Source organism: Alligator mississippiensis, chromosome 2 (genome assembly GCF_030867095.1).
Source record: "Alligator mississippiensis isolate rAllMis1 chromosome 2, rAllMis1, whole genome shotgun sequence".
Lineage (NCBI taxonomy): Eukaryota > Metazoa > Chordata > Crocodylia > Alligatoridae > Alligator > Alligator mississippiensis.
Window position 1 is genome coordinate 292,218,006 of NC_081825.1, and position 24,781 is coordinate 292,242,786.

General features: G+C 39.4%; 1 protein-coding gene across 5 annotated transcripts in view; it reads left to right on the plus strand.

The window, feature by feature from the left end:
* PPP2R5E (protein phosphatase 2 regulatory subunit B'epsilon) overlaps positions 1 to 23,779 on the plus strand; it is a 109,082-nt gene extending 85,303 nt beyond the window's left edge. For 3 of the 5 annotated variants that reach the window (XM_059723324.1, XM_014598788.3, XM_019479993.2), the window contains exons 5-15: positions 306 to 398; positions 6,018 to 6,148; positions 6,232 to 6,291; positions 8,061 to 8,169; positions 9,108 to 9,161; positions 9,254 to 9,304; positions 12,200 to 12,319; positions 13,947 to 14,074; positions 15,986 to 16,087; positions 16,724 to 16,855; positions 19,145 to 23,779. In XM_059723324.1, the coding sequence (XP_059579307.1) occupies positions 306 to 398; positions 6,018 to 6,148; positions 6,232 to 6,291; positions 8,061 to 8,169; positions 9,108 to 9,161; positions 9,254 to 9,304; positions 12,200 to 12,319; positions 13,947 to 14,074; positions 15,986 to 16,087; positions 16,724 to 16,855; positions 19,145 to 19,244 (1,080 nt within the window). In that variant the 3' untranslated portion in view covers positions 19,245 to 23,779. The remainder of the gene's footprint in view (positions 1 to 305; positions 399 to 6,017; positions 6,149 to 6,231; positions 6,292 to 8,060; positions 8,170 to 9,107; positions 9,162 to 9,253; positions 9,305 to 12,199; positions 12,320 to 13,946; positions 14,075 to 15,985; positions 16,088 to 16,723; positions 16,856 to 19,144) is intronic. The other 2 variants (XM_019479994.2, XM_019479996.2) reach the window with 2 other exon arrangements.
* The last annotated feature ends 1,002 nt before the right edge of the window (positions 23,780 to 24,781 follow it).

The window sequence follows — 24,781 nt, forward strand, 5'->3', positions numbered from 1 at the left end:
ATTGTGCTTGCCAGCCACTCCAGAAAACTTTACAAGCCAATGAGCAAACATGGCAAATGCCTGTTTTTAGTAGGAGCCAAAATGAAATTCCCCTAGCTTAAGGTTAAATGAGTAGGACTAATTTGTTAGGTTCACGTAATTGTTTCTAGCTTTTGGGTAACTGGCAAATCAGAAAAAAAACCTTTTATGTAAAGTCTTTGAAAACAGACGTTTGTTGTACCAAGGAATTAAGAAAGCAGAAGAGAATTTACAAAGGCAAAAAAAAAAAAAATCAATACACTGAATTGTGACTTTGTTTCTTGCAGCTTGTATATGAGTTTTTCATACGATTTTTGGAAAGCCAAGAATTCCAACCCAGCATTGCCAAAAAGTACATAGATCAAAAATTTGTATTACAGGTAAGCAGATAATTTTCTTTCAAAAGCGCGTTGACAGTTCTGTACTTAGTATCACAAACGGCACTTTATTCCTAGTAATACTTTTTGTGAAAGTGGAATGTGTAAATGTTTAGCTCCTCCATCATCATAAAAGGTAATTGGGTAATAAAAGTTTTTCATTCTAGGAAAAAATAGCTAGATAGGGCTAATGTTTGTATTGTCTCCATTTCTGAAGTGCCTTAACAAAAAAAGTTTGACTTAGCAGTTATATAACTCAGTTGTGACTATAGCAGTTCAAAAAAAAAAAAAAAAGGTTATGCAGTGTGGGTTTAAACATAGTGTTAAACAATGACAGTTTATCTGGCTAAGCTCCAAATCTGGCTTAAAAAATTGTTAAAATATCTCTCTTGACAATGGAACTACTCCCCACTTTATCTCAATAGCTATTTGCGAGCAGACGGGGTAGAAGTTGATTAACAGTCCAACTCCCAGAAGTGTCTGAAAACAGTGGTGCTGGAGTGGTCAGGGAAGAAGTAAATCAAAAGGCCACATAAAGTTCAAGCTCCCTTGCAGAGCTAAACAGGGAAGGCCTTGTCTGTTCGTTATGCAGATCAGTAGTCAGTCTGGAGTCTTGTACTCAGTTCCTGCTGCTCCTCTTTGGTGTGTAGGCTGGCTTCCCCGTGTGCTCTGCTTCATCCCCAGCAGCAGCTGTGACTGGTGCTGCTTTTCTGACGGGCTCACTTTCTTCCAGGCCTTAACAGAGCTCTAGAACAGTGGCTCTAAACCTTTTTTTGCTGAGACCCTAAATCTGGGTCACAACCCCTGTTGCCGACTCACCGGCTGGGCTGGGATTACAGGGGCAGTGGCAGCGAGAGCTGCGCAGACCGTGCACCAGAAGAGCCCCGCAGGCGGGATGGGCGGAGCAAGGGGCGGACACCTTGCGACCCTGATTTTGGTTGTACCCTGAGGTTGAGAGCCACCTCTCTAGAACAATGTGTTGCTGGGCTGAAAAAGGGCATTTCTTGCAGGAAAGGGAAAATAGCTTGAAAATAAACTCCTTTGTCTCCTTCCTGCAACTTCCAGCTGCAGGCCTGCTCTGCTTTGTATTGTTCTTTCCCTCTATAGACTTATGTGGAACCACAGAGGACAGAACTAAGCAGAGGCTGGAATGACTTTGTATGTGGCAACTTCAGTCCACTTGCTCTTGCACCAGGGGAAGTTCCTAAGTCTCCCAGCCAACTAGGAGGGAACTTCCATAGGAAGAGATGCATGTGGGAGGACGGTGTGCTGGAGTTATAGGAGGCCAGGCTTACTTTACCTTCTGCATAACACAAAGCTGTAACATTTGCTTTGTAGGAACACAAGTTTTCAGAGGAGGAAGTAGAGCTTTGCTTTTTTCCCCCCTCCTCCAAGTTAGCTCTTATGAGTGCCCCTCTGGACTACTGCGCAGATGGAGTGAGTCTCTGTTTCATGCTCATCCTGCCAAAGGGACTTCCTTACATTTGTTAGGCTTTACCTTGACTGCCTCAAACCAGTAGCATAATTAGGAAAGGGGGGGAAGTCCTGTGCACCAAATTAGAGGGGGTACCAGAATGGCAGTCCCCAGGGACCCTGTGCTGCTGCTGCCATGCTCGCTACCCGTAGATGGAAAGCTTGCAGCACCACAACAGCAGCCCGGTCTCTTGCTCCATCGCAGTTTCATAATGGGACACTAGGCGAGGTTAGTGGATCTAAAGGAAGAAGGCCTTTTTAAAAATCCAATTAGCCATGATTGTCTGCTAAATGGACTAGTATGGTTTGTCAAATGAACCAGGGAACCGTTAAGAGAGGGAGTTTTAAGGCTAGAAATGATGTTCATTTGAAAAATGTATGAGCCAGTATGAAGGGATGCCTGTTGAGAATCAGGTTATTCTTGCTTTGTTGGTTAGGTAACTATTTATTTTCAAATGGAATGAGTATTAATTAAAGTAAATGTGTTGTCAGAATGACAAGCTCAGCCTAAATTTGTAATAAAAAGGGTTTTAAAGCAGTACCATACTAGAAGTTTTTTTATCATACCTTTATGAGGATTTATGAGGTGATCATGCAACACTTATAGTATAGAGGAATTTAAAATTTAATGAATTCAACTTGTTCACTCACTATTAATATAATTGTTGATAGCTTAAACGTGATAGTCTTCAACTTAAATTTTTCTTGTTGAACTTGCATTTAAATTTTGAAAAGCTTTTTAATAAAGTACTTCCCAGTGATGAATTACTTTTCCAAATGAGAAAAATACCAATTGATTTTTTGTTTTTTTTGCTAGTGTTTTTATATGTAAATATGTTGCCAGCCCAATATATCATTAGTTGGATTGTAGTTTGGCAGTTCATTTTTTAAAGACTGTTTACATCTACCCTGAAATGGTAGGCAATGGTTGCTAAGAGACAAAGTATTCAAGTAACCCAATAAGCATATGTACTGCTGTAGGTTGCTACTCAGTAATTTGTATTCCATATTCCTGGTTATATTTGGTATAAGGATATCAGAATAATCATGCAAATGATGGGGATCATTAGCCTGTCCTTAAAAATAAATCGTTGTTTTGTAGTTGAAACATGAACACAAATTGGATATATCAAAGTGTTGGTTTTGGGCCCACCACTAAAGAAAGGATGTGGACAAATTGGAGAGAAGCCAGTAGAGGGCAACGAAAACGGTGAGGTGGCTGGGGGACATGACTTGTGAGGACAAGCTAAGGGACCTGGGCTTATTTAGTCTGGAGAAGAGAAGACGGAGGGGGGATTTTATAGCAGCCTTCAACTCCCTGAAGGGGGGTTCGAAAGAGAATGGAGCTGGACTGTTCTCAGTGGTGGCAGATGACAGAACAAGGAGCAATGGGCTCCAGTTGAAGGAAGGGACATTTAGGTTAGATACTAGGAAAAACTTTCTCACTAGGAGGGTAGTAAAACACTGGAACAGGTTACCCAGAGAGGTTGTGGAGTCTCTGTCCTTGGAGGTTTTTAAAAGCTGGGTAGACAAAACCCTGGCTGGCATGATTTAGTTGGGGCTGGTCCTGCTTTGAGCAGGGGGTTGGACTAGATGTGACCTCCTGAAGTCCCTCCCCACCCTCATTTTTTAAGATTCTATGATTACTCTTTGTATGATAACTATTGAACCCTTAATTGAAGTGGTGACTGACAAGATTTAATTAATTAACTAATAAATTAATGGATTCTTAAAAGTGCTCTGGATTATCAGATTGACACACATTTATTTTCACTCCCTTGCTTCTTTTGCTAATCCTCCTTTGTTTTGACAGAGCTCCTAATGTTGTATTGTAGCCTCACAGCAAGTGTAAGCGACTCAAAATTGTTGTCATAATTTTTAAAAAGGCATCTTTGAGACAAACAAGAATGTAGCATTCCTGAAATCAGACCTCAACATCTTTTTTTTTTTGTCAGTGGTGACAGTGATTCTTTATGCTCTTTTTTTCCCCCTGTGGGAGAGTATGAGAACGTGCCCTAAATCAAGTTAATTAACAGATCTCTTTACCACATAGAAAGCATGATTTTTGAATAGTAGTTCCTCTTTTTCTTTCTTAGGGGTCTTTGAAGGTGCCTGTAAACTTTTGTGATTGACAGATGCCCACTTATAATTTAAGAAACTATTCATTAGATTACTGTTTTACAGAGTATAAATCAGTGACTGTCACCCAGGGTGCCCCAAGATCTTTGGAAGGGTGCTCTGAAGAGCGGGGAGATAAATGCAGGCACAGGCAGTCCCTTCCTGGCTGCTGCCCTGTCTCTGCTGCCTGGCCTGTCTGCAAGGAGGCAAGCGCTGTAATAAATACATTAGTTTTTTAAATAAGGCATTGCTCAACTCACAAAAGCCATCAAGGGGTGCCTCAAGTCTGACATGGGGTGCTTCAGTTCTGAAAAGGCTGAAAATCACTGGTATAAATATTCCATTGTTATTTCATTTTCCCGTTGCTAACAATAGATGGTCTGTAACTCTTCTACATATGTACCTATTTATTGTTATGGCATCACCTTTTTTTCAAATGATATTTTAGAGACCGATAAGAAACATAAGGTCCCAACAAAGATGAACACCACACGTGTACTCCAAAGGGGTCCCGTTCACAAAAATTCATGAATAATATTGGGATATATCCCATAGTAAGCCCCAGAATCAGTTGGCAAACCTTTCGAATGTCAAGTTTTAAGTGCAACCGCTGTGAAATTGAAATAAGATAAATTATGCACAAAACCTGTAAACAGCCTTGGGGATGGGTGCTACAGATATGGGAGATGTGACAGCAGACAAGAGGAAGGAAAGCTCTTTGGGAGAACAGTGTTAACAACTCTTTTTTTTTTAATACCAGTTTCTTCAACATAGACCTCAAAATCACTCATCCATTAAAAGTATTGTGTGCTTTGAAATGGGGAAAAAATAGGGGGGGAAAAAGCCTGAGAGCTGATAGTTTTTATAAACTATGAGTCATTTAAAATCATGCATTGTATATGGGTACAGCATATGCCTGTCTCCATTTAAGGAATCTGATCATTAACTAGACAGGGCTGTGTTGATACATTGGTATTCATATTTTTCACTTAAGTCTTATTTGCTTGTTTTGTTTTGTTTTTCTTCATTCTGGAGAATCGCCAGTTTAGGTCAGCTACTCAGGAGGAAGTGGAGTCATTGATAAATGCTTTAATTTGTTTTAAAGGTTTGACAATGGTGACGTTAGGTACAAATCTTCCAGGATACATTTCATACAGCGTCTATGAGATTCATTGGCTGGTATTTGCGTAGTTGACTGAATGCACCTCCCTCATTTGAAATGTCAGTGTTCACTTCTTTTCTTTCCTGGGTTCATTTCAGAGTTCCTTAACAATTGAAGTTTATGTTGTGGGATAACAGTGCCCATTCCCTGATCTGGAGGATTTTGGTTATTAATTTGGCCTCTGTCCCTTAACCTCTCCAGCTTGGGATGCTCTTCAGGTAGCAGATCTAGCCACCATAGCTCTCATGTGCATGGGAGCTCACAAGGCTTTCTGCTATGTAAGTCATACGAGCCCTAAAAAGCAGTCAGAGCTCTTTAGGTGAATTATCAGCAATGGCTAAACTACACTTGTGATAGAAAGGTGGGGACAGATTAAGAGGAAACCATAATTTCTAGTATCTGCAGACCCAAGGGATAATGGATTAGTAGGCTGACTTCTTCCAGTGCTCATTAACCTCTTTTTAAGATTATGTTCCTGTCAAAAGTTTTATTACTTTACTTTTCATTTTCATTAGTTTAATATAAGTTATAACTCTGTTTTAAGGAGAATGACTGCTGAGCATGGGTGACAAGTAAACTAATAAGATGACATCTGCTTCTGAAGGTTTCTAATGTTTGAAGTAGTCTTGGCAGAGATGACAATGAGCGTAGTGCTTGTGACACACTTGGGTGCATGCTAGATGTTGCGTATCACGTCTCTACAGCCCACTACATAGAAAAAGGCACCACATATATGGCAGCTGTGTGGGCACATACAGGACCTTTATCTAATGGCATGTAAGCAGAAGGATACATTAAAAATCAAGCCAATTCACTATCTGTTATTAGTTGTCCAACTCTAAATTTATTCTTTTCTGTTTTGACAAAAGCTTTTGGAACTGTTTGACAGTGAAGACCCCCGAGAGCGAGACTACCTGAAAACAGTCTTACACAGAATTTATGGCAAATTTCTTGGTCTTAGAGCATTTATCCGAAAACAGATAAACAATATTTTTCTACGGTAAGTGCTGGGAGAAGATAGCTGTTGGCTGGTAGATGTTTTAAAAGACTAAGTATGTATTAAATATGCTTTTTTCCCCATAGGTTTGTTTATGAAACTGAACATTTCAATGGTGTAGCTGAACTGCTGGAAATTTTAGGAAGGTAAGTGAACCTTTTTATTCCTAACTTGCATCAGACATTCATTCTGAAAATGTCAGTTAGCCTGAGACCTGGCAATGAAAATGTTACATTAAGCTCAGCCTAAAAAAAGGGTTTTTTTGCCCATGTCTAACTTCAAGCACGCATTTAAGATCTTGAAAGCTGCTTTGCAAAGAGACTGTAATTGCACATGTGTTACAGAAAGCCTCTTTTCCTTACAGTACAAGCTGTGCCTTTTGTTCTGCCTTGTATATTTGCAGGTTTTGTTTGAGCAAGCTAAATAGTTATTAACATGTTAGATTTATATCTTGGATAAGTACAGTTGTGGTCAGTTCAACAGTCAGTTACCAAAGAGGAAAAGTTATATCTATTGAGCACCAGCGTTGTACAGTTGCTCATAGAGTTATTCTCATGTAAGAGCTTAAATGCTGCATAGCCAGGACAGTGGGGCAGACTGCATTTCAGATGTTCTAACTACGCATATTGAGCACATATGAGGGTCTAACACAGGGTTGGGCAAAATGCTGGCCAGATTTAACCCGCCAGTTGATTGGATCCATCCTGCAGACGGGTGCCTGTCAATTGGTTGTATCTGGTCTTCTGCTGCCCCTTGTGGTGCACTGCATGGGGCCAAGCCTGTGCGGGACAGCCCTCCCCGTGCTTCCACCTGCATCTGCCCTGTACCCATCAGACACTAGCACCCTGGTCCTAGTTCTAGCCAGCATACACAGCTTCCTGGGGGAGTGCTGCCACAGCTGCCCAGGTACTGCTTGGCTTCCCCCCACCTCCTCCTGTGCTGCTCCAGGGAGCAGGTAACGTACGGATGCCATGGGCATGCATGCTGGGCAGCAGGTGCCCAGCCAGGCGGGGGGAGCCTGTAGCTGGGCAGCTCAACAGTGTGTATTCAATGCATTGGCTGCATTGCATTGGGGCTCCAGGTCCAGCTCCTAGCCACCTTCTACCCACTGTGCTGGCTCAGCATGATGAGCAGCCACCTGCTAGGATGTTGGGGGGAGCTGGGCTAGGTGGGAGGTGGCGGGGGATCAGTTTTCCTCCCCAGTTCCGGTTATGGCAGCCTCTGCTGCTGTCAAGATGCTTGCATGGGGAGCAGGAGTGGCAAGGGAGCCCCCCTGCCATGTAGGCCTGGCCTGACTCCCCCTAAAACCCTAGCAGGGGTAGCTGTGGGGTGGGGGTATGTGTAGCATGGAAGCCATTCTCCCCCGTCCCCCCTGTGTGAGCATCTTGACAGTGGCAGAGGCTGATGCACCTGGAACTGGGGTCGGGGGGGGGGGAACAAAGCTCCCCCATCTCATGGGTCCAGCCTGGCTCCCCTCAAGACCCCAGCAAGTGGTAGCCTTGCTGGGCCCACAAAGTGGGGGGGCTCTGTTCCTTCCCCCTCCCGCCCCAACAGGTACAACAGCCTCTGTCAAAATGCTGTCAAAATGCTCACGTGGGGGTGGGGGATAGGAGTCCCTCTCTGCTGTGTAGATACCTCCCCCCAGGAACCCAGCAGGGGTAGCTAGAGGGGGGGGCAAGTGGGGGGCACTCCATCCCCCTTCTCCCCCCCAGCTCCTGCTGACGGTTGCCAGCTGGTGGCGGGGGGTGTGGGGACTGTGGAGAGAAGAGTGGTCCAACAGCCCTCTGAGCTGCCTGAGCTTCTGTGCACACCTTTAGTCTATTCTGCAGCCATTTATTTAGAAAGCTCTTGTCAAGAGTGCCTGTAAATTTTCTTTGATGTCACTAATACGTGTTTTTCTTTTTCTTTTTTCTAGTATTATCAATGGTTTTGCTTTACCTCTGAAGGCAGAGCACAAACAGTTTCTGGTGAAGGTGCTGATTCCCTTACATACTGTCAGGAGTTTATCGCTCTTCCATGCGCAGGTAGAAATTACACAGCTATTTTTTATTTGTTTAGAACAAGAAAGTGCTCTTGATTTGATTTTGGAAATCCATTGCTTAAATAAATTAGTCTAAATAGGAGGGAAAGGTTTTTAAAGGAAGAAACATTTTACAAATAAGCATGTCCTATTTCTGTAGCTGGGGGTTTGTTAAAAAACATAGGTTTCACACCACCCTTAGTAAAACATGTCAAATGTTTTAGCTCTGAAACTATTCAGAATCTCTTCCCCAATCCCCAGTCTTTGTCTCTACCTAGGAACTTCTTTACACTCTCTTCTTTTCTGCACTTCTGTTCTAAACCTGTCCTGATCTTTGCACTCTCTTTGGAGCCTGTTTCAGTAGCAGAAGACCTATCACATTCATTCTTTGTTCAGGCTCAAAATCTCCTTTGGTGCATCTAGCTGCCTCCTTTTTTTTAGGCCTGTTCTGTAGAAGCAAAGCCCATCTTCCTACTCCCTGATACCAGGAAGTGCCCTCTTCATTTTAATGCTGATACAGCTTTGTTTGCTTAATCTATTAAGCCAGATTTTGGCTGTAGTAGGTCATCTCATGTGAGTTGTCATGATGCTATGCTGCCAAAAGTGTAAAAGAAACATTCACAGAACAATGAGCCTTTCACAACACTGGTTTTTTGGTGTACAGATGGAACTCATAACATTCAAATTGTTCCAAAATGTACTTGGACATGCTCTTTCTTTACTTTTTGTTTTTTATAATATCTAGCTTGTTGTTTCTTTACTGTAAACTAGAATTTGGATGGAGTATTCCCCTGTGCTTCAGTTTAAAATGGGATAACTTTTAAATAAGCTATATTTATTTAAATTTAAATAAGTTTTTACTCTATGGATTTTTAATTATGGAATATTTTCTTTTGAGTTCCTTGAGAAAAATGTCCTAATTTTTTTTTCTCCTCTTCACAGCTGGCATATTGCATAGTACAGTTCTTGGAGAAAGATCCTTCACTCACAGAACCAGTAAATATTTATTTGGTATTTTGATATCTGAAATGTCTGTTGTACCCAATTATAAAATTTTAAAATTAAAATTTGCTTTCTTTTTAATTTAGGTCATTAGAGGCTTAATGAAATTCTGGCCAAAAACCTGCAGTCAGAAAGAGGTAAGTTGTGTGTCTGTACTGAAATGTGTTTGTGAAATGAACCCGATTAATTCCACAGATTAAAACTGAAGATATATGGAGGAGCCTCTAGATTTTTGGCTTTGGATATGACACACAGTTCTCTTAAGCACTGTACTGGACTTGGTCATTGGTCTAGCTAATATTCTTCAAACTTATGGTTGTTCATATTTGAACCCTTCTTTTTTGTGATAATGTTGAATGTTCAGGTGAAGCATCAAGCTGATGCCAGTTGTGGTCTCTGTTATAAAAATCATATGTTGATATAAATGTTATTCCACAAGGGGGAGTGATTTTTCCATATTAGGAGCAAAAGTGAATCTTGTGGGCATATATGGAAAAATTCTGTTTAAAAATTGTAGGAGCATGAGTGTCACTTAGCTAAAGAGGCAAGTGTCAGAGCTAAAGAGCAGCGGGCTAAAGAGGCTGTTGGCAGTTGGCATTTGCAACCATGCTTGTATCCACTAAGCATGTAATTGCATACGCAGATGGACATTATCTTATTTGTTCTTGCACGTTCTGGTTTAAACCATGATAATTTTTTATACCACAGGAGGAGTTTTCTTAGAAAGTTGGGTCCGATAGATGTTAGGTGAAGATGTCATTTATTTTACGGGTAAAATTCTAGCCATAGAAATCAATGGGAGTTTTGCCATTGTCTTCAGCAAGGCAAAGATTTCAGCTCGGATATGATATCTAGATTCCTTAAAGCAAGCAGTTGGGATGCTTAGGATGGGGAGCCAGTGCCAGCATCTGTCCCCCTTGCATCTTATGTGTAAATCTACCACTAGGCACATCCACAAGTAATAACAGGAGAGAGATTTTAGAATTAATCACTCATTTATACCAGAATTCTGGGGTTTGATCCTGTGAGATAGCAAGCACTTTCAACTTCATTTGAAGTCAGCATGACTTAAGTGCAGAGCATCTTGCAGATCAAGGCTTTTAACCTCAACTCAGATGAAATCTTGTCTTCCCCCAGTCCCTTTTGGCCACTCTCCCCTTGACATCTGTTACTACTGCAGATATTCTTTGAAACTTCACAGTTATATGGAGTTCAAGCAAGTTTGTGAAGGATACATAGCACAATGCAGTGCCATGTAGAAACACTTGTGCTAGCTTTGAAGAAGCCAGCTTAGATGCAAGAAGCAGTATATACAGGACTAAATAGCCCTACAGAGAAGTTATTGAACAGGGTAGGAGGAAGAGAGCTGTACTAATGTACGCAAGCTCTTTCAGCGATAGCTCAGGCCTCTCTGCATGGCCCTGCATTATGCTTTGTAGATGGACGCTGAATCCCAAAGTTGTTCCAATACCTGCTTAGACCTTTGTTGTCAAACAGTGGCATTGCATACATGTAAAACAGGAATTGGCAACCTTTTTGCCATTTTAGGCTGCTGCTCAAAACCCAGCCCCTGCCATGAGCTTCAGCCCTTTACCCCCTGGCAATCAGACCCTGGGCTTGCTGCCTCTGCCACAGGAAAAAACCTGACATGAACATGGCAGGTGCAAGGACCCTGGGGACACTGCTGCCAGTGCCGGGTACATGCTGCCAATTCCCCATCTACTGTTGGCTGGATCCAGTCTGGGGGCCATAGGTTGTTGAGCCCTGATACTAGTAAAGTTTTCAAAGCATGGAATGTAGCAGTAGCTTGTATGCAAGAAAGAGTATGACGCTTTATATTGTTCATAGCTTTAATGCAGCTACTTCAGATTAAAATCTCACAAATCTCAGACACTGAACTTTCAACACATGAGTAGTATTGTTGACTTTCACGTGACCGATTGGTTGAATAAAGTTAAACATGAGTGGAAGTACTTGCAGGATTACAGGATGTGTTTGGTGTTTGTATATGGTCTCTGAATTTGTATGGGTTACCTATATATATATATATATATATATATATATATATATGTATGTGTGTGTGTGTGTATGAATATAATGATCAATCCAAGTGCAGTGATAACCAGCTAGAAAAAGGACCCCTTCCTTAATTCTGTTTAGTTTCACAGTACCAGCTTTTTAAAAAATGTTCTCTAATTCTGCTTTTTCTTTTAATTATGCAGGAATGCTAACATTTATATGCTCTAACTACATGACTTGATCAATAAATGAAAGGCATAGCTGCCTTCCATTGTGCTTGCAAACTCAGAGCCTGAGTTGAGGTCTGTTTCAAAACTCAGCTATTTCAGTTACAGTAGTTGAGTTCTGACCATAAGGATATAGACAGATGTAACAGTCGTAGCCGTATCAAAGTCTATAAGTAGGGACCTATTTAATTCACAGTTTCATGGATTTCATGGTTTCAGCAAAATCCAGGATTGTCCACAAAATCTACAAAACCCCCCCACCCTTAATAAAAATAAAATGCTTGCTCCCCAGTGGGAGCCAGCAGTCCTTGCTGCCAAGACAGGGAGGTGCCAGTCGGTGCTGAGAGGCATGGCTACACCAAGCGCAGCCAGCATCAAGGTGGCGGCCACCCCCTTGCCCTTCCTCCCCCCAGGCCTCCCTGCCAGTCAGTGCCAAGGGGTGGGGCTGCCACAAAATGTCTGTAGAATTAGAAATTTATGTCACAATCAACTCCCAAAATTGGTAAACATCGTTTAGGTAGACCCCTAGATACAAGCTATGACAAAGGAGCTGCATGATTCTTTAGCAGATCTATAGCCGGACCACTCTGTCTTTAACCGTGCTTCTTTCAGGGTCAGTGTTAGGCCATTTAGCTAATTTTATCGCTATGGGGTCACACAATAGTAACTGTTAGATTGTAACAGCTGCTGCATACTCCTGAGCAGCAGTTGTCCTTCCCTTTTCAAAGCAGCTAAAAAGTATGTTTATCCTGACCCTTTCATGCATTTACTTATCTTTACCTTCAGGTCATGTTCCTCGGGGAGCTAGAAGAGATCTTGGATGTGATTGAACCTTCACAGTTCGTCAAAATTCAAGAGCCCTTGTTTAAACAAATTGCCAAGTGTGTGTCCAGCCCTCACTTTCAGGTCTGGAAGACCAGTAATTTATCTTGTTTTTTTTATCTACATACTTCCCGAGATCCTATATATGTGCAATATCAGATGCCAAGAACCGACTTTGTACCATGCTGATCAGAACACATTTGCTCTCGGGGTATCTGCAGACTTCCATGTAAAAGTCTGTTATAGCAGCAGTCCCTCAACTCTGGGATTTTGAAATGTGGAAGGAGGGAAAGCCTTTCCCATAGGGTTTTCTCTGATACCCACTTAAAGGAGGCTTTAAGCCACAATTGGGCTTTCCTGACTATAACCTCCACCAAGGACTGAGCCCTTGCATAGACCATTCTGAGGGATTGCGTTAAGCTGCCTTGGCCTCTCTCTGCGTCATATGGCAGGCAGCATTGCTTACAGTCACTGCAGTGCTGTGCTCTTTGACTTGGTTCCCAGTGCACTGTCTGTGCTGAGGCTTGTGAAGGATTCTTGGAAGACAGTCTTTTGACTCTCTCTTCTGGAGTTCCTTTGGTGGTGGATTCTGCCTGGCAGCTCTAAGGCTTCAAGAGCCCCTTTTCCCTGTTCCAGCCCCTTATATGTTATGAGGGCTTAGAATGGGGGAGAGGATCTTGCCTCAAATGATTTAGGAACCAGGTCATGCCAGTTACTGAGCATATCCATACTCTTGGCTGTCTCTGCCTTCTCTGGAAGTCAAAGCCTGGAGCACTCCATATTGTGCTCTGTGTCTGCCATGCGTTTAGGTGTCAATCATTTTCTTAACTAGGTGAAAGTTTGCAAGGAACTCAAGCACAGAATGTTTGTACCTTAATTTTAACATTAATCTTATTTTAAATATACTTGGAAGACTATCTTACTAGGGCTGTGTAAAGCTTCAGTTGCTGATTTGCTTTGGTGGAGATTTGGCCCATTCGGCGGCCGAATCTCTGAATCCAGATTGAATCAAGAGACCCTTTAATCTCTCTGAATCAAATCGGAATCCTCTGCATCGATTCAGAGAGATTCAACAATTCGGCCGTAGACACGGCTTTATATGTTTTTTCTACATACCTCGAGGTACTAGAAGTGGCTTGTGAATGCTGAGATGTTGGCGCGAATGGAGCATCTCACAGGAGCGTCGGGGGGGGCCCACATGCTCAGCAGCAGACCCGAAAGTGGACTGGAAGTACTTCTGGTCCACCTCTGGGTCCACCACTGAGCACGTGAGGGTCCCACCCCCCATGCTCCTGTGGGATGCTCCATCTGCCCCAACATCTCAGCATTCATGAGCCACTCCTGGTACCTCGAGGTATGTAGAGAAAACAAAGCTGTGTCTATGGCCGAATCGCCTATTCTCTGAATCAGAATCGAATCTTCAGGTTCGGATTCGGCCAAATAGTATCGAGACAGTGATCTGAATCAACTAATCAAATTACTGTCTGCCAAATTGGGCGAAGTCTGAATCGAATGTGGACTGCTTCACACACCCTGTCTCTTACATTAGTGTAAGTTATACAACTGATTAAAATGGCAGTTACATTATAGAAATAGTACTCTTTCACTAATTTGTTCTGGCACAGTATATTTTGTGGCTTGTTATTACTTTAAAATATTACATGTTATGTCAGTCCCTGAACTTTTTCTAATTGGTTTATTCTTCTCAAAGGTGGCAGAAAGAGCACTGTATTATTGGAATAATGAATACATCATGAGTTTAATAGAGGAGAACTCCAACGTTATACTTCCTATCATGTTTTCCAGTCTTTATAGGATTTCCAAAGAACACTGGAATCCGTAAGTTTTGGAGCCTTTCCACTTCTTAAAATGTCTTTTTTTTTAACTTGGGAAAATTCATATAAAGAAAATAACGAAGAGCTAAATTCTGAGTTGGCAAAAGCAGGTGCCGTTTGGTTAAAGCCAGTGAAATTTTAACCGCAGCGTAACTTGGCTTAGAAAATGCAGTTCAAAAAAGCCTGAATTTTATGTAACAAAAGCAAAGTAGATATTTTTATGATAGAATATATAGGAGCAACGACTGCAAGTAACCTTATCCTCTTTTAAAACCTCGTGTTTATTATACATTATAACTATAAAATAATAGAAATGAGATATTTACCAAGGAAGGCTATCAAGCACCAAGAATTTCTGATGCTCTGTTAATGCAGTTATGCCCTAAACCTGCTCACTGAATTGGACCATAAGTTACCCAGGAAACACCACTTGGTCATAATAAATCGTTGTAGGTACATAATTCTTATAACAAGTATTCTTCAACAGCTACATTCTTCTAAAGATGCACATACTTTTCCAGATTCACTGTCTTTTACATTAATGTAATCAAATATCATAAATCCAAATTAAATTACCCTATGTGATATCCAGGTTATTTACTATTATTCTAAAAACTCTCTGCTCTCAAAACTACTACCACACACTATTTTAAGAATATATTTGGCTCTTCACGTGATCAAGAAAATGCAACTCTTCAGTTAATCTGGATTTTATATTTTATAAGGAAGTTAATAGAAAGTTTTCATGAAACTATTCCGCACACATCTCATCTGTTTGCTGCCTGGCTTGCAAAGCATGTCTAGGGTTTGGTGGATACAATACAGGTTTCCCTTGCTTTATGCGGGTTTTATATGTGCAAATTTGCTCTTGTGTGATGACCCTTTTTATACCAAAAATTCATTATATGTGAGGTAAATTCACTGTTACGCCATTGATGTGGTGGAAGCTCGCAGCCAGCTGCTGTGTGCAGTGCATTGTGGGAGTGATGCACACCAAAATATAGCCTATTGTGTGGATGTTCCAGTTCTTGAATCTTTGCTTGATTACCCCCGGCCCCACCCCACCTGTGTTGGAGGGTGATGAGAGCTCCGTGCCTGTTGATTCTCCTGTGGATGTTATCCTGCCTGTACCTTCTAGTGATGGTGGAGTCTGACCCTGAAGACTCTTCACCACCCTCTTCACACCAGCTAAACATTCACCGCCACCCTGTGCTTGTGTGTACTGTTTGCTGTTGGTAAACACCAAAATTGTCTTGGAGAAGGAGTAGAAATGGATCTGGTGGTCAGTACAGTCAAGGTCTTGGAACGTATCCCTATTTGTTACATTGTAAAGTGGATTCCCTTTATGCGAATTAGAGTTATGCACCATTTTCCAGGAACACATGTACAGCATGAAGTGGGGTATATGTTTAGGGGCTAATGTTTTAGTTTACTACAGTTTTTAGTAACTCAGGCTTATATTATGCACCAATCTGCTATGTTGTCTAGCTTCTCTTATTTTTGTCTTCAAGTTTTTGCTGATACTTTTTTCTATGAACCATCCACATTTGATTATTGCATTTCAGTTATGTCAACTAGATTAATTATTTTAGTTGTTTGGTTGCATTCAGAATTGTTGAACTTTATAGTGAAAAGTCTGCAGATATATGTGTTTAACTGCCTTGAAAGTGGTTTAACTATTGTTTGCTCCATTTAACCAATAAAAAGTGATGAAAAGCCTGATTTTTGCCTTATACAAGTACATAAGTCAACTTCTATAAAGTCAAAGGAATTACATCATCATAGCTGAAAGAATAGAATCGGCTCCATTAATTCCATTAAGAAAAGTTGGGGTAAAAGGAGTTATTTTTGGTTTCTCCTATTTCATCTGACACTAATAGATGTCTTTTCTTTGTCTTTTCATTTCATGTTTCAGGGCTATTGTGGCTTTAGTCTACAATGTGTTGAAGGCATTTATGGAAATGAACAGCACCATGTTTGATGAGCTGACAGCCACTTACAAGTCAGATCGTCAGCGGTAACTTTTTAAAGCTTTTTTGTCAGCTGTGCATATGGCCTGCTGCTTATTGTTTTCCTTACACTTTGCTGGAATTGCATAATTTCACACATAATTGATTGCAATGCCCCATTTTTTTTTCCTGCATGCTCATTGGCCTTGTCCTTGCAAAATACCTGATAATATCATGTACAGGTGGTTGTTTTCCCCTTATGAAATACAGTACCCGTTGCGTAGCTTGTGAATCCACATTCCTCACAGAACTCCTTTTTGCTCCACATTCCAAAAGACTTAAACATATCAAGATCTTCAGTAATAAAGAAAACGCAAGGGTTTAAAGATATCACTTTGCTTAAAGACTTTAAAAAGATCACATCAGAGGCTAAAAGGGAGACATAAGGGAGAACCACAACATGGGACTCATTCAGAGAGCTTGCTTTATCCTAGATATGGTCTTAAAGCAGAGAGGCACCTCTCAGCCCTTTCATTTTTTTCTTATTGAAAGATCTTGCTATATCTGAGTCCTTTAGAGTGCAGGATCCAATAGAGGCACCATTCATACAATCATTAGTTGCACCCTAGTAAAATGTGTTTTGTCTATATTCTTTAATTTTCATATTGCAATTATAGTGCATCATCTTTTGTCTAAAATTTCAGCTTATCCAAAGCGGCAGGTGAAAAAAATGAGGAAACTTCGGGAACTCCGACTCGTTTAAGTCGTGCCTTTTGTGTGACTCAGGGTTCCCACAAGCAAAGCGAAGGGTACTGTATGTCATCAAACCTTGTTAGGTTAGTATAGCCTCTGGAGGCACTTGGAGGCCATGATATATTATTGAATGACCAGACTCATAGTTCACCATCCACTTGTTTTGCTTTGATTTTAGATATGCAAACATGAAGTTTTATATTTACAATCAGTAACTGATGGATTGGTTAGATGAAATAATTAATAATAATTTTATTTCTGAAGACTTGGGTTTAAAACTGCGCTAAGTCACAAGAGACTTGATTGTTTCTTTGTAGGCCCTAATAGATGAGCCTTAATTTATCAGATAGACCAATCAGGTGATGCAGTCATTTTATATTTTGTAATCAGTGAGACCAGAGAATTCTAAAACAAGGAGTTAGATCCATCAAGGTGGTAAGAAGCCACTGCTGCTAGTGAAGTGAGTTGTTGCTTGAAGTGCTCTCCACACATCCCACACAAGGCTCTCAGCAGAGGATGTGACTTGCATTAATCAAGCTGTGTGAAGAATTTTCCTAGCATATGCTTGATGCTTGCATTAAGTTAATGCTTGCATCTAACTTAAATAGGGCTGGTGCTGATCCTTTTACTACATTTATTTACAAAATGCTATTTTAAAGTAAAGTGTAAGTGTATCGTGAAATGTATACAATGGAATATATAACTTAAATATTAAACCTTTTTTTAATATTCACAATTAAACAGTCACTGTTTTCTGCGACACCATTAGGTTTCTCTGTTAAACATGTCATAGTGTTCAAACATCTTGATGTGCTGATGTAAGTGCATTAGTATTTGTAGGGTGTCATGTAGTCAAAAGTGGCAGAGTTCAAAAAATAACATTACTTAATATGGAAAACTTATGAATGAAATTCCAAGGTAAAACACGCCCCCCAAATGGAAGAGATGAATCGTTGTCTTTATTGGGATTATCCACTTACATACATCTTCATAGAATCAGGGCCTCAGAATAGAAATAAGTGATAATACACGTCCATTGGGTGCCTTATTAGAACAAAATTTATAAAAATAAAAGCAGTATGGTTGTTATAAGAAAGCTTCACAGAGCAGTTTTCAGTATCAATGAGGATAAGTGTTCAAACATGTGTGAATTAAGAAGGAAGGAGATAAACTACTGGACTGCTTTTAGTAAGAGGACCATGTGGAGTACAAGGATTAGATGATAGTTATCAGGTAAGTTGTAGGTCATTTCACCTTTTCTTATGGTTTATTTTGAATATTTTTTGTATGTAATAGAAATAGAAATTAAGGATAAAATAGATGCTCAAGAAAAAACATTATTCATGAATTGTTGTGTGTATGTGTTATGGTCAAAGTGATTCCAGAAAAAATAGATATATAACTAGATGAGCCAAAATAACTGCTCTGTGACCAAATATTTGCAGTCTGCATGAAGCAAGATGAATAAGAATAAAACTTTGAAATCACTGGAAATTTTTTAGAAACGTTGGCAGGCAAGTTAAGATTCAGCATCCTTAGCTCTCAGTCATTCATGTGCTGTAAGGTGACTAAAAAAAGAGATGGGAAGTTCTCTGCATCTTGTAGCATCAGCAGCAGAGATGGCACTTTGAGACAGTAATGAACTTAAGAAATTCCTACGTTAGTTATTTAATTCCATCAAATCCTCCAGGGCAATCTGTTCAGGCTGTGACTGCACAGATTATTTTTAGGGATATGGCTGGATGAAAGAAACAAAAGCATAGACAGAAGTTTCAGATCCTGCAAGTTGACTTGAGCTAGCTGATGCCTGCACGCAAGTGGAGCAGTACTAAAGTCAGTCTACTCCTAAAATAGTAATGGAAGACTCGTTCTGGAAAATAGGGTGACTTTTACATTATGGAATGCAAAAGAGAAAAGACGTCTGTATTAACTCCATACACAAAGTTGAAAATTATTGAATAGAACTTGGCCCTAAAAGTTTGTGTTATTTGTAAATGTTATACACTTGATTCAGAAAAACTATTTTAAAATCATTCGAGTGCATTTTAAGTAAGTTTATAAGATGGCTGACTGTACTTTAAAAAGTTGTTTAGCCTTAGATTGTAAATATCTTTATAATTAATAAAGATATTTTAGCCTTTAGCTTAAATTTTATTCTGTTTTCTATTTCTGTATTTTTCAGTTGTTGTGATGTATGCAACAAAACCCAGAAATTGTGGGCTAAAAAAACCCAAACAAAACCAAAAATAAGTAGGAAAAATGTGTGAACATTGGGAAAATTAGTGCTGGTAGTTTGCATCAGAGTAATTTTTTTTGAAAAATGTTGTTATATTTTCCTGGCTGTTAACACTTCATTTTATTTCATCTGCCAGTGAGAAGAAGAAGGAAAAGGAACGTGAAGAACTTTGGAAAAAACTGGAGGATTTGGAATTAAAGCGAGGTCTTAGACGTGATGGAATTATTCCAACTTAACAAAAGAAACAAAACAACATTATTAACCTGTGGAGTCACACATTTATGTAGTAGAAGATGGAGCAACAGTTTTCTGTATTGTGCAACTTTACAGTAGATTTCACATTTGTTTCATTATTACAACAGCACTGTATATACCTGTCTCTAAGTAAAGGAATAATAAGGACTTTAATCCAAAGTTTGGACAGCAGATGGACTTCTCAGAACTTTGCAAACATAATAATTGTTTTAACCCTTCTTTAAAACCAGTCTTCAAAGATCTGTTGATGAAAATTGCTATGTCAGAATTCCATTGTCAGGACTTTGTTCTTTATTTATCATTAGCAGAGAGTATGATACAACTTTCAGATGTGAACAATCTTAAATTTAGCTTGTCTTTCTGCTAAACTGTTAAATGTATTTATAGTAAAAGAGGAAAAAAAAAGACTGTCATTTCCTTATGAGTTTGTGTAACATCCTCCTTCTCTGGATAACTTTACTGTAATTTTGACATTTTTTTTTCCTTTTGCACATCTTCATGAGTTGAATGTCCATGCAGATCAGGGCCATGGAAAATATAGGTCCCTAATAAAGTTTTGTTTACTGGTGCAAACATTTTCTAGTACCAGTCAAGCACTGGTGCTCCTTTGATTTGAACATTGAGTAAACACAAAGAGGTGATCAACATAGGGGAAGGGGATTTTGGATTCATGCATCAATTTATTGCAAATCTAAACTAGTCTCGAATCCTTTGAAAATGGGCACTGGTAACACGAACAGAGTTCAGTACCTAACCAGTATTAGCGATATGCTATTGGACACACATACTAGAGCTGTTACTAATAGGTAAATTATTACAAGATCTACGTTTTTATTGGACCATTTTGAAATAATAAAGACAAACGCTAAACAGTACAAGCCTGAAATTGGTCTCAAGTGGTCATGGATCTAATTGGGAAAAGAGTTGAGCAAACAGTTTGGACTGTTTGGAGTTGTTGCCTTACTTTTTAATATGTATTTATAAAGTATTCCAGCAAAAGAGGATGTAGCCTCTGAAAAACATACTCTAGTGATTTTTTGTGACTCTAGTACTATTACTCATCGCAGCACCAGCCCTTTGGTTTTAGCTGGAAAGGATTCTGGATAATATACTTCCTGCATTCTGAACTGGATGCTCATTCCTAACTACTGTATTTGTTACCAAAAGTGGTTCTACAAATGCTACTGAAAAAAAAAAAAATTCTGGAAATCCTAATGTCCTGAGTATTAATAATAAAGTTTAAAATGCTTTTATATCAAAGGTGCATTGTGACCAAATTGTTTAAAACAAAACAACAAGAAAAAGAGGACTGTATTATAAGTATACATTATTGGCTATCTACTTTGTACTTAAAAGTGGAATCTTACATCTTTGGTAGGTAAAATGCTGATAAGACTTATGTACAGTATATATTTAGCTAATGCAGTTGCATTATTATATACCGAAAGGTATGTGTTTCAGGATTTTTCTCCAGGATGCTTTTGAACTGTTATAGATGTATGACAACAGTGAGTTGATAATCCTAAACCATCAGTCCAGCAGTATTTACAGTATAAAGCTGACTTGGTGTTCTTGAGTCTTTGTGATAGTTGCAAACATGAATTTTATGACCTGTTGCCATTGATAGAAATACAATATAAATACAAGCTTATATATTTTTCTTCCTACCATTTAAACATACAGTAGAATTTGAGGTCTTACTGTTTCCAAGTGCAAAAAAAAAGGGGGGGTGGGGAGGGGAGGAAAGAAAAAGGTTCAATTGCCAGATTACAGACTGTTTCAGGATTATCAGGTCACAGTTTGTATACTTGGGTCTGCACATATGGATGTTGTAAACTGAACAGCTTTGTAAAATCTTGACGCTGTTAATTCTGGAAAAAGCAGAAGTAAACTAGTCATGAAGCACCAAACACAACATGGTTTAATGGGATTAATATAAGCTTCTTTTAAATATGGACTGGGACTGTGTTAATTTGGCAAATACTGTCATAGGTGAAACGTTTTATTTTCAAAGTGCTGGAGCAAAGGTGCAAGCTTAAATACTGAAGACTAAATAAATTTATAACAAATACTGTCCCTTTAGCCCTGTGGTTTTGACAGTCTTTTGTTTTTAATTTGAATTAGAGTTAAAGTTGATAATGTGAATTTTACCTTTGAAGTTAACATGCGTTCTGAGAGGGCAGAGAGACATATGCCTGGCTAGACTGAGAAATTTTCAAAAACTGAGCTATTATGGAAGAAAGAAATCTCAATGATTCCATGTTTTCTACCTGATGGGAGTGAAATAGAACAATGTGAAATTAGAAAAGGTACCTTGTCCTGTACTTAGAGATGAGGTGAGTGTTGACTGTTCATGGATATTCTTAACTTCAGCGTGACCTCCTGGTATTAATCATACAAAACTAACGAGAACCTAGCTGGTTGCAATATTGTGTTACCTCTAATGTGGGGAGAATGGGGAATATCTAAACTTTATAGATGATATATCACTTCCAAGAAGGAATATTTCTTTAAATTGAATGAGACAATGTGATATTAGTCACATGACTAAAAAGCTGATATAATCTTAAATTGCACTGTGTGATGTACTTAAAGGAGCACTTGTCACAGTAGTACAACAGCACCCATACGATCCACTGTTGGCTGCAACCCAGATGCAATATTCTGCCCTGTTCCATGTGCAAGACTCCCATGAGCAACAGTTGGAGTTTTATGCAAAGATGAAGGCAGTATATGGGCCCAAGTTGATTGTGATCCGTGCATCTCTTTAATTAAGCTTTTATTTGCTTCATGATTTCCAGAAACTACCTTTTTTGTTGTTGAATGTCTTTCACAGACTGCTAGCACTGTAGTTGATGGGTGGTCGCTCATCTCCTGTGCCATATTGGTTTCAGGTGACTAAATGTTATCAGGTAAAAGTTTTTAAAAAACAAAAAAACCAACAAAAAACTCCCCCCATTCCCCTACATGTTTGTTACTAGGGCATTGCTTCAGGCCATGGGGGTACAATGGTTGTAAAGTAAAGTTCCTCTTAGGTACTTTTAATTGAGCACGTGTTGCTTTCTTCATCTTGCAAGTTTCCCTTATGGTTTTCTTTTCATTGCTTTTGAGTGTTTTTGTGTCTCTTCCAAATATTTGAATGCTTTAAAAAAAATACTCTAATGCTATTGGAGTATTCACAGGCAGGGTTATAGTAAATTAATCTTGGCTTTGTTAACATAAATAGAAGGATTTAATTTATTTTTATCTCCTTCTATATATGGAAAATTCTAGGATGTATAGCCAAGAAAATTGCTTGAGAGTTGCAGCAGCTGTACTTGTATAGTACATGTATAAGTATTGCCTCAGGCTCTCTTACACTATGGAAAAAGAAAATATATTAGAAGCTTTAAAAGCTTTTTTTTTATTATTGTTTTGTGGAAAAGGAGACGGGGAAAACTAGATAGATTCTCCCTTCCAAAAATATATCCTGTTGTTAATTGGGTGTGTAGAACTGGCTAAGAATTTTTTTTTTTCAAATGCTGCATCACAAAGTAACAGTCCTCTAACAAAATAAAGGTGACAACATACATGATCAACGAATGTTTTTATTTGCACGTGAATATTTTATTTTTGTATTTTGGCTCACCTGCTTCCCAGATCAGATATGGAATGAGTCACAAATTAGGTTTTCTAGGTGGTGTTGGCAGTGAGTTTTATATTCCCCAATATTGCATTTTCAAAGCCTGTAAAAGGATTGTGTATTTTGAGCAAAACAACTCATTTTTTAATTTAAAAGAAGGTTTTATGCAGCGTTGCTTCCTGTCAACAGAAGCTGCGGCATTTGTTTAAGAGAAACAGACACTCTTTTTATCATGACCTCTCTGGATTCAGGTTTTGTTGGGGTTGTTTTTGGATCACTTATTGTAAATAAGATGTAATCATAACCTCATGTCTCCATGAGGATTTTTCAAATATAAATAGTACCAATACATTTCTTATTGTTGTCCTATTTTTGATTGTAGTATAAAGAATGACTTGTCATGCTTTTTGTTTAAATTAGCATTAGATTCATAGCTGTCTTGATATTTTAGCATTTCATTGTTTAAGCTGGAGAGGGCAGCAGACGTTCATCCCCTCCCTCCCCCTCCCCATAGGAAAGCTCTGGTCCATTGCTGTTTTTAAACTTAGAAACTATCTGTGGGTCAGGGGAATAAAATGAAACATTTTTTTTTATATATGAAAAGTTGCATATGAAAATATATAGACTGGTCTAACCAGACTGTGAAAAAGTCTTCTACTTTACATCAAAGTAATAATACAAGGAAAACAGAATCTTCCACCTTCGGGGTAAAGCAGGTCTTAAACACATGGATTCAAAATGTTGTTCTTTGGAAATGAGTTACTTTCTTAAAAATGGTATCAACAAAACAAACTCAATGGTGCTCCCAGTTATAAATGTGTAACCTTCCTCTGGCACGTGTGCAAGAGGCTTCTGTACTGTGGGTGCATCTCAATAAAGAAGCAATGAAGTGTTTCCTAGGTGGTTGGCTTTTCTTTTTTCCCTGCCCCCTTCCCCTCAGTCTAAATTCCACATACCATTTTTCAGCCCTGTTTCTCCAGTCATCAGATACCATTTCTTGTGCAAGTTAAATATTAGGGTACCTCCGTGATGGAAAAATGTGGAACTGGTAGTTTAACGTTCCCTGGTTCTGTCAAAGTTTCCATTATAAACTTTTGTATTGCAGTGGTAGTGGTGTCCCCTTGTTTTGCAGCCACAGCCAAGACCAAAGGGGAGCAAAAGACAGGGCACATGGGACAGCAGATATTACCTCTGCACTCTTGCTTCTTCTCAACCCACCTTAAGCTCTGCAGATGAGGAAAAAGCAAGGTTGATTGCTCTTTGTAGTATCATTCTACTCGTGCCATCCCTGCCTCTACTCTGCATCCCTGTCCTGCTCGCTTTCCCCACCCTGAGACTGCGGTTTCACAAGGGGGTGGGGGGTGCCATTGGTACATGGCTCCTACAGAAGAGGAGGTAGTATGGAGGCACAGTGATCTACAAATGGCATTCAGCTTGTCTGATCCATTGGATTGTGTAGATAGCCCTGTAAAGAACAGGTAAGCCTATTAATATACATGGAAAGATCATTTGCCTGGTAACTTGCAGTTGAAATAAATTGTGTATTTAAGAAAGATCTGTGAACAGAAGATTGCAAATCTCTAAATGAATTGTGCCTCTGATTAATTAATTTCACTGTTCAAAATCGGCGCCTTATCACCTGTCCAAATATATCTTGCTTTAACTTCCAGCCATTGAGATTTTTTTGTCTTTTTCAGTTAGATCAAAGAGGCCTTGACTATCAGCAATCCCCTTATGTAGTATTTCCAGCCTGAGACCAAATTACTTCTTAACCTTCTAGTGGATAAACTAAATGGATGTTAGTTCCTTTCAGTCTTTCACTGTGGGGTAGGTATTCTGTCTTCTGTAGGCTTTCCAGTCCACTTTTAAAAAAAACAAAAAACAAAAAAAAATCTG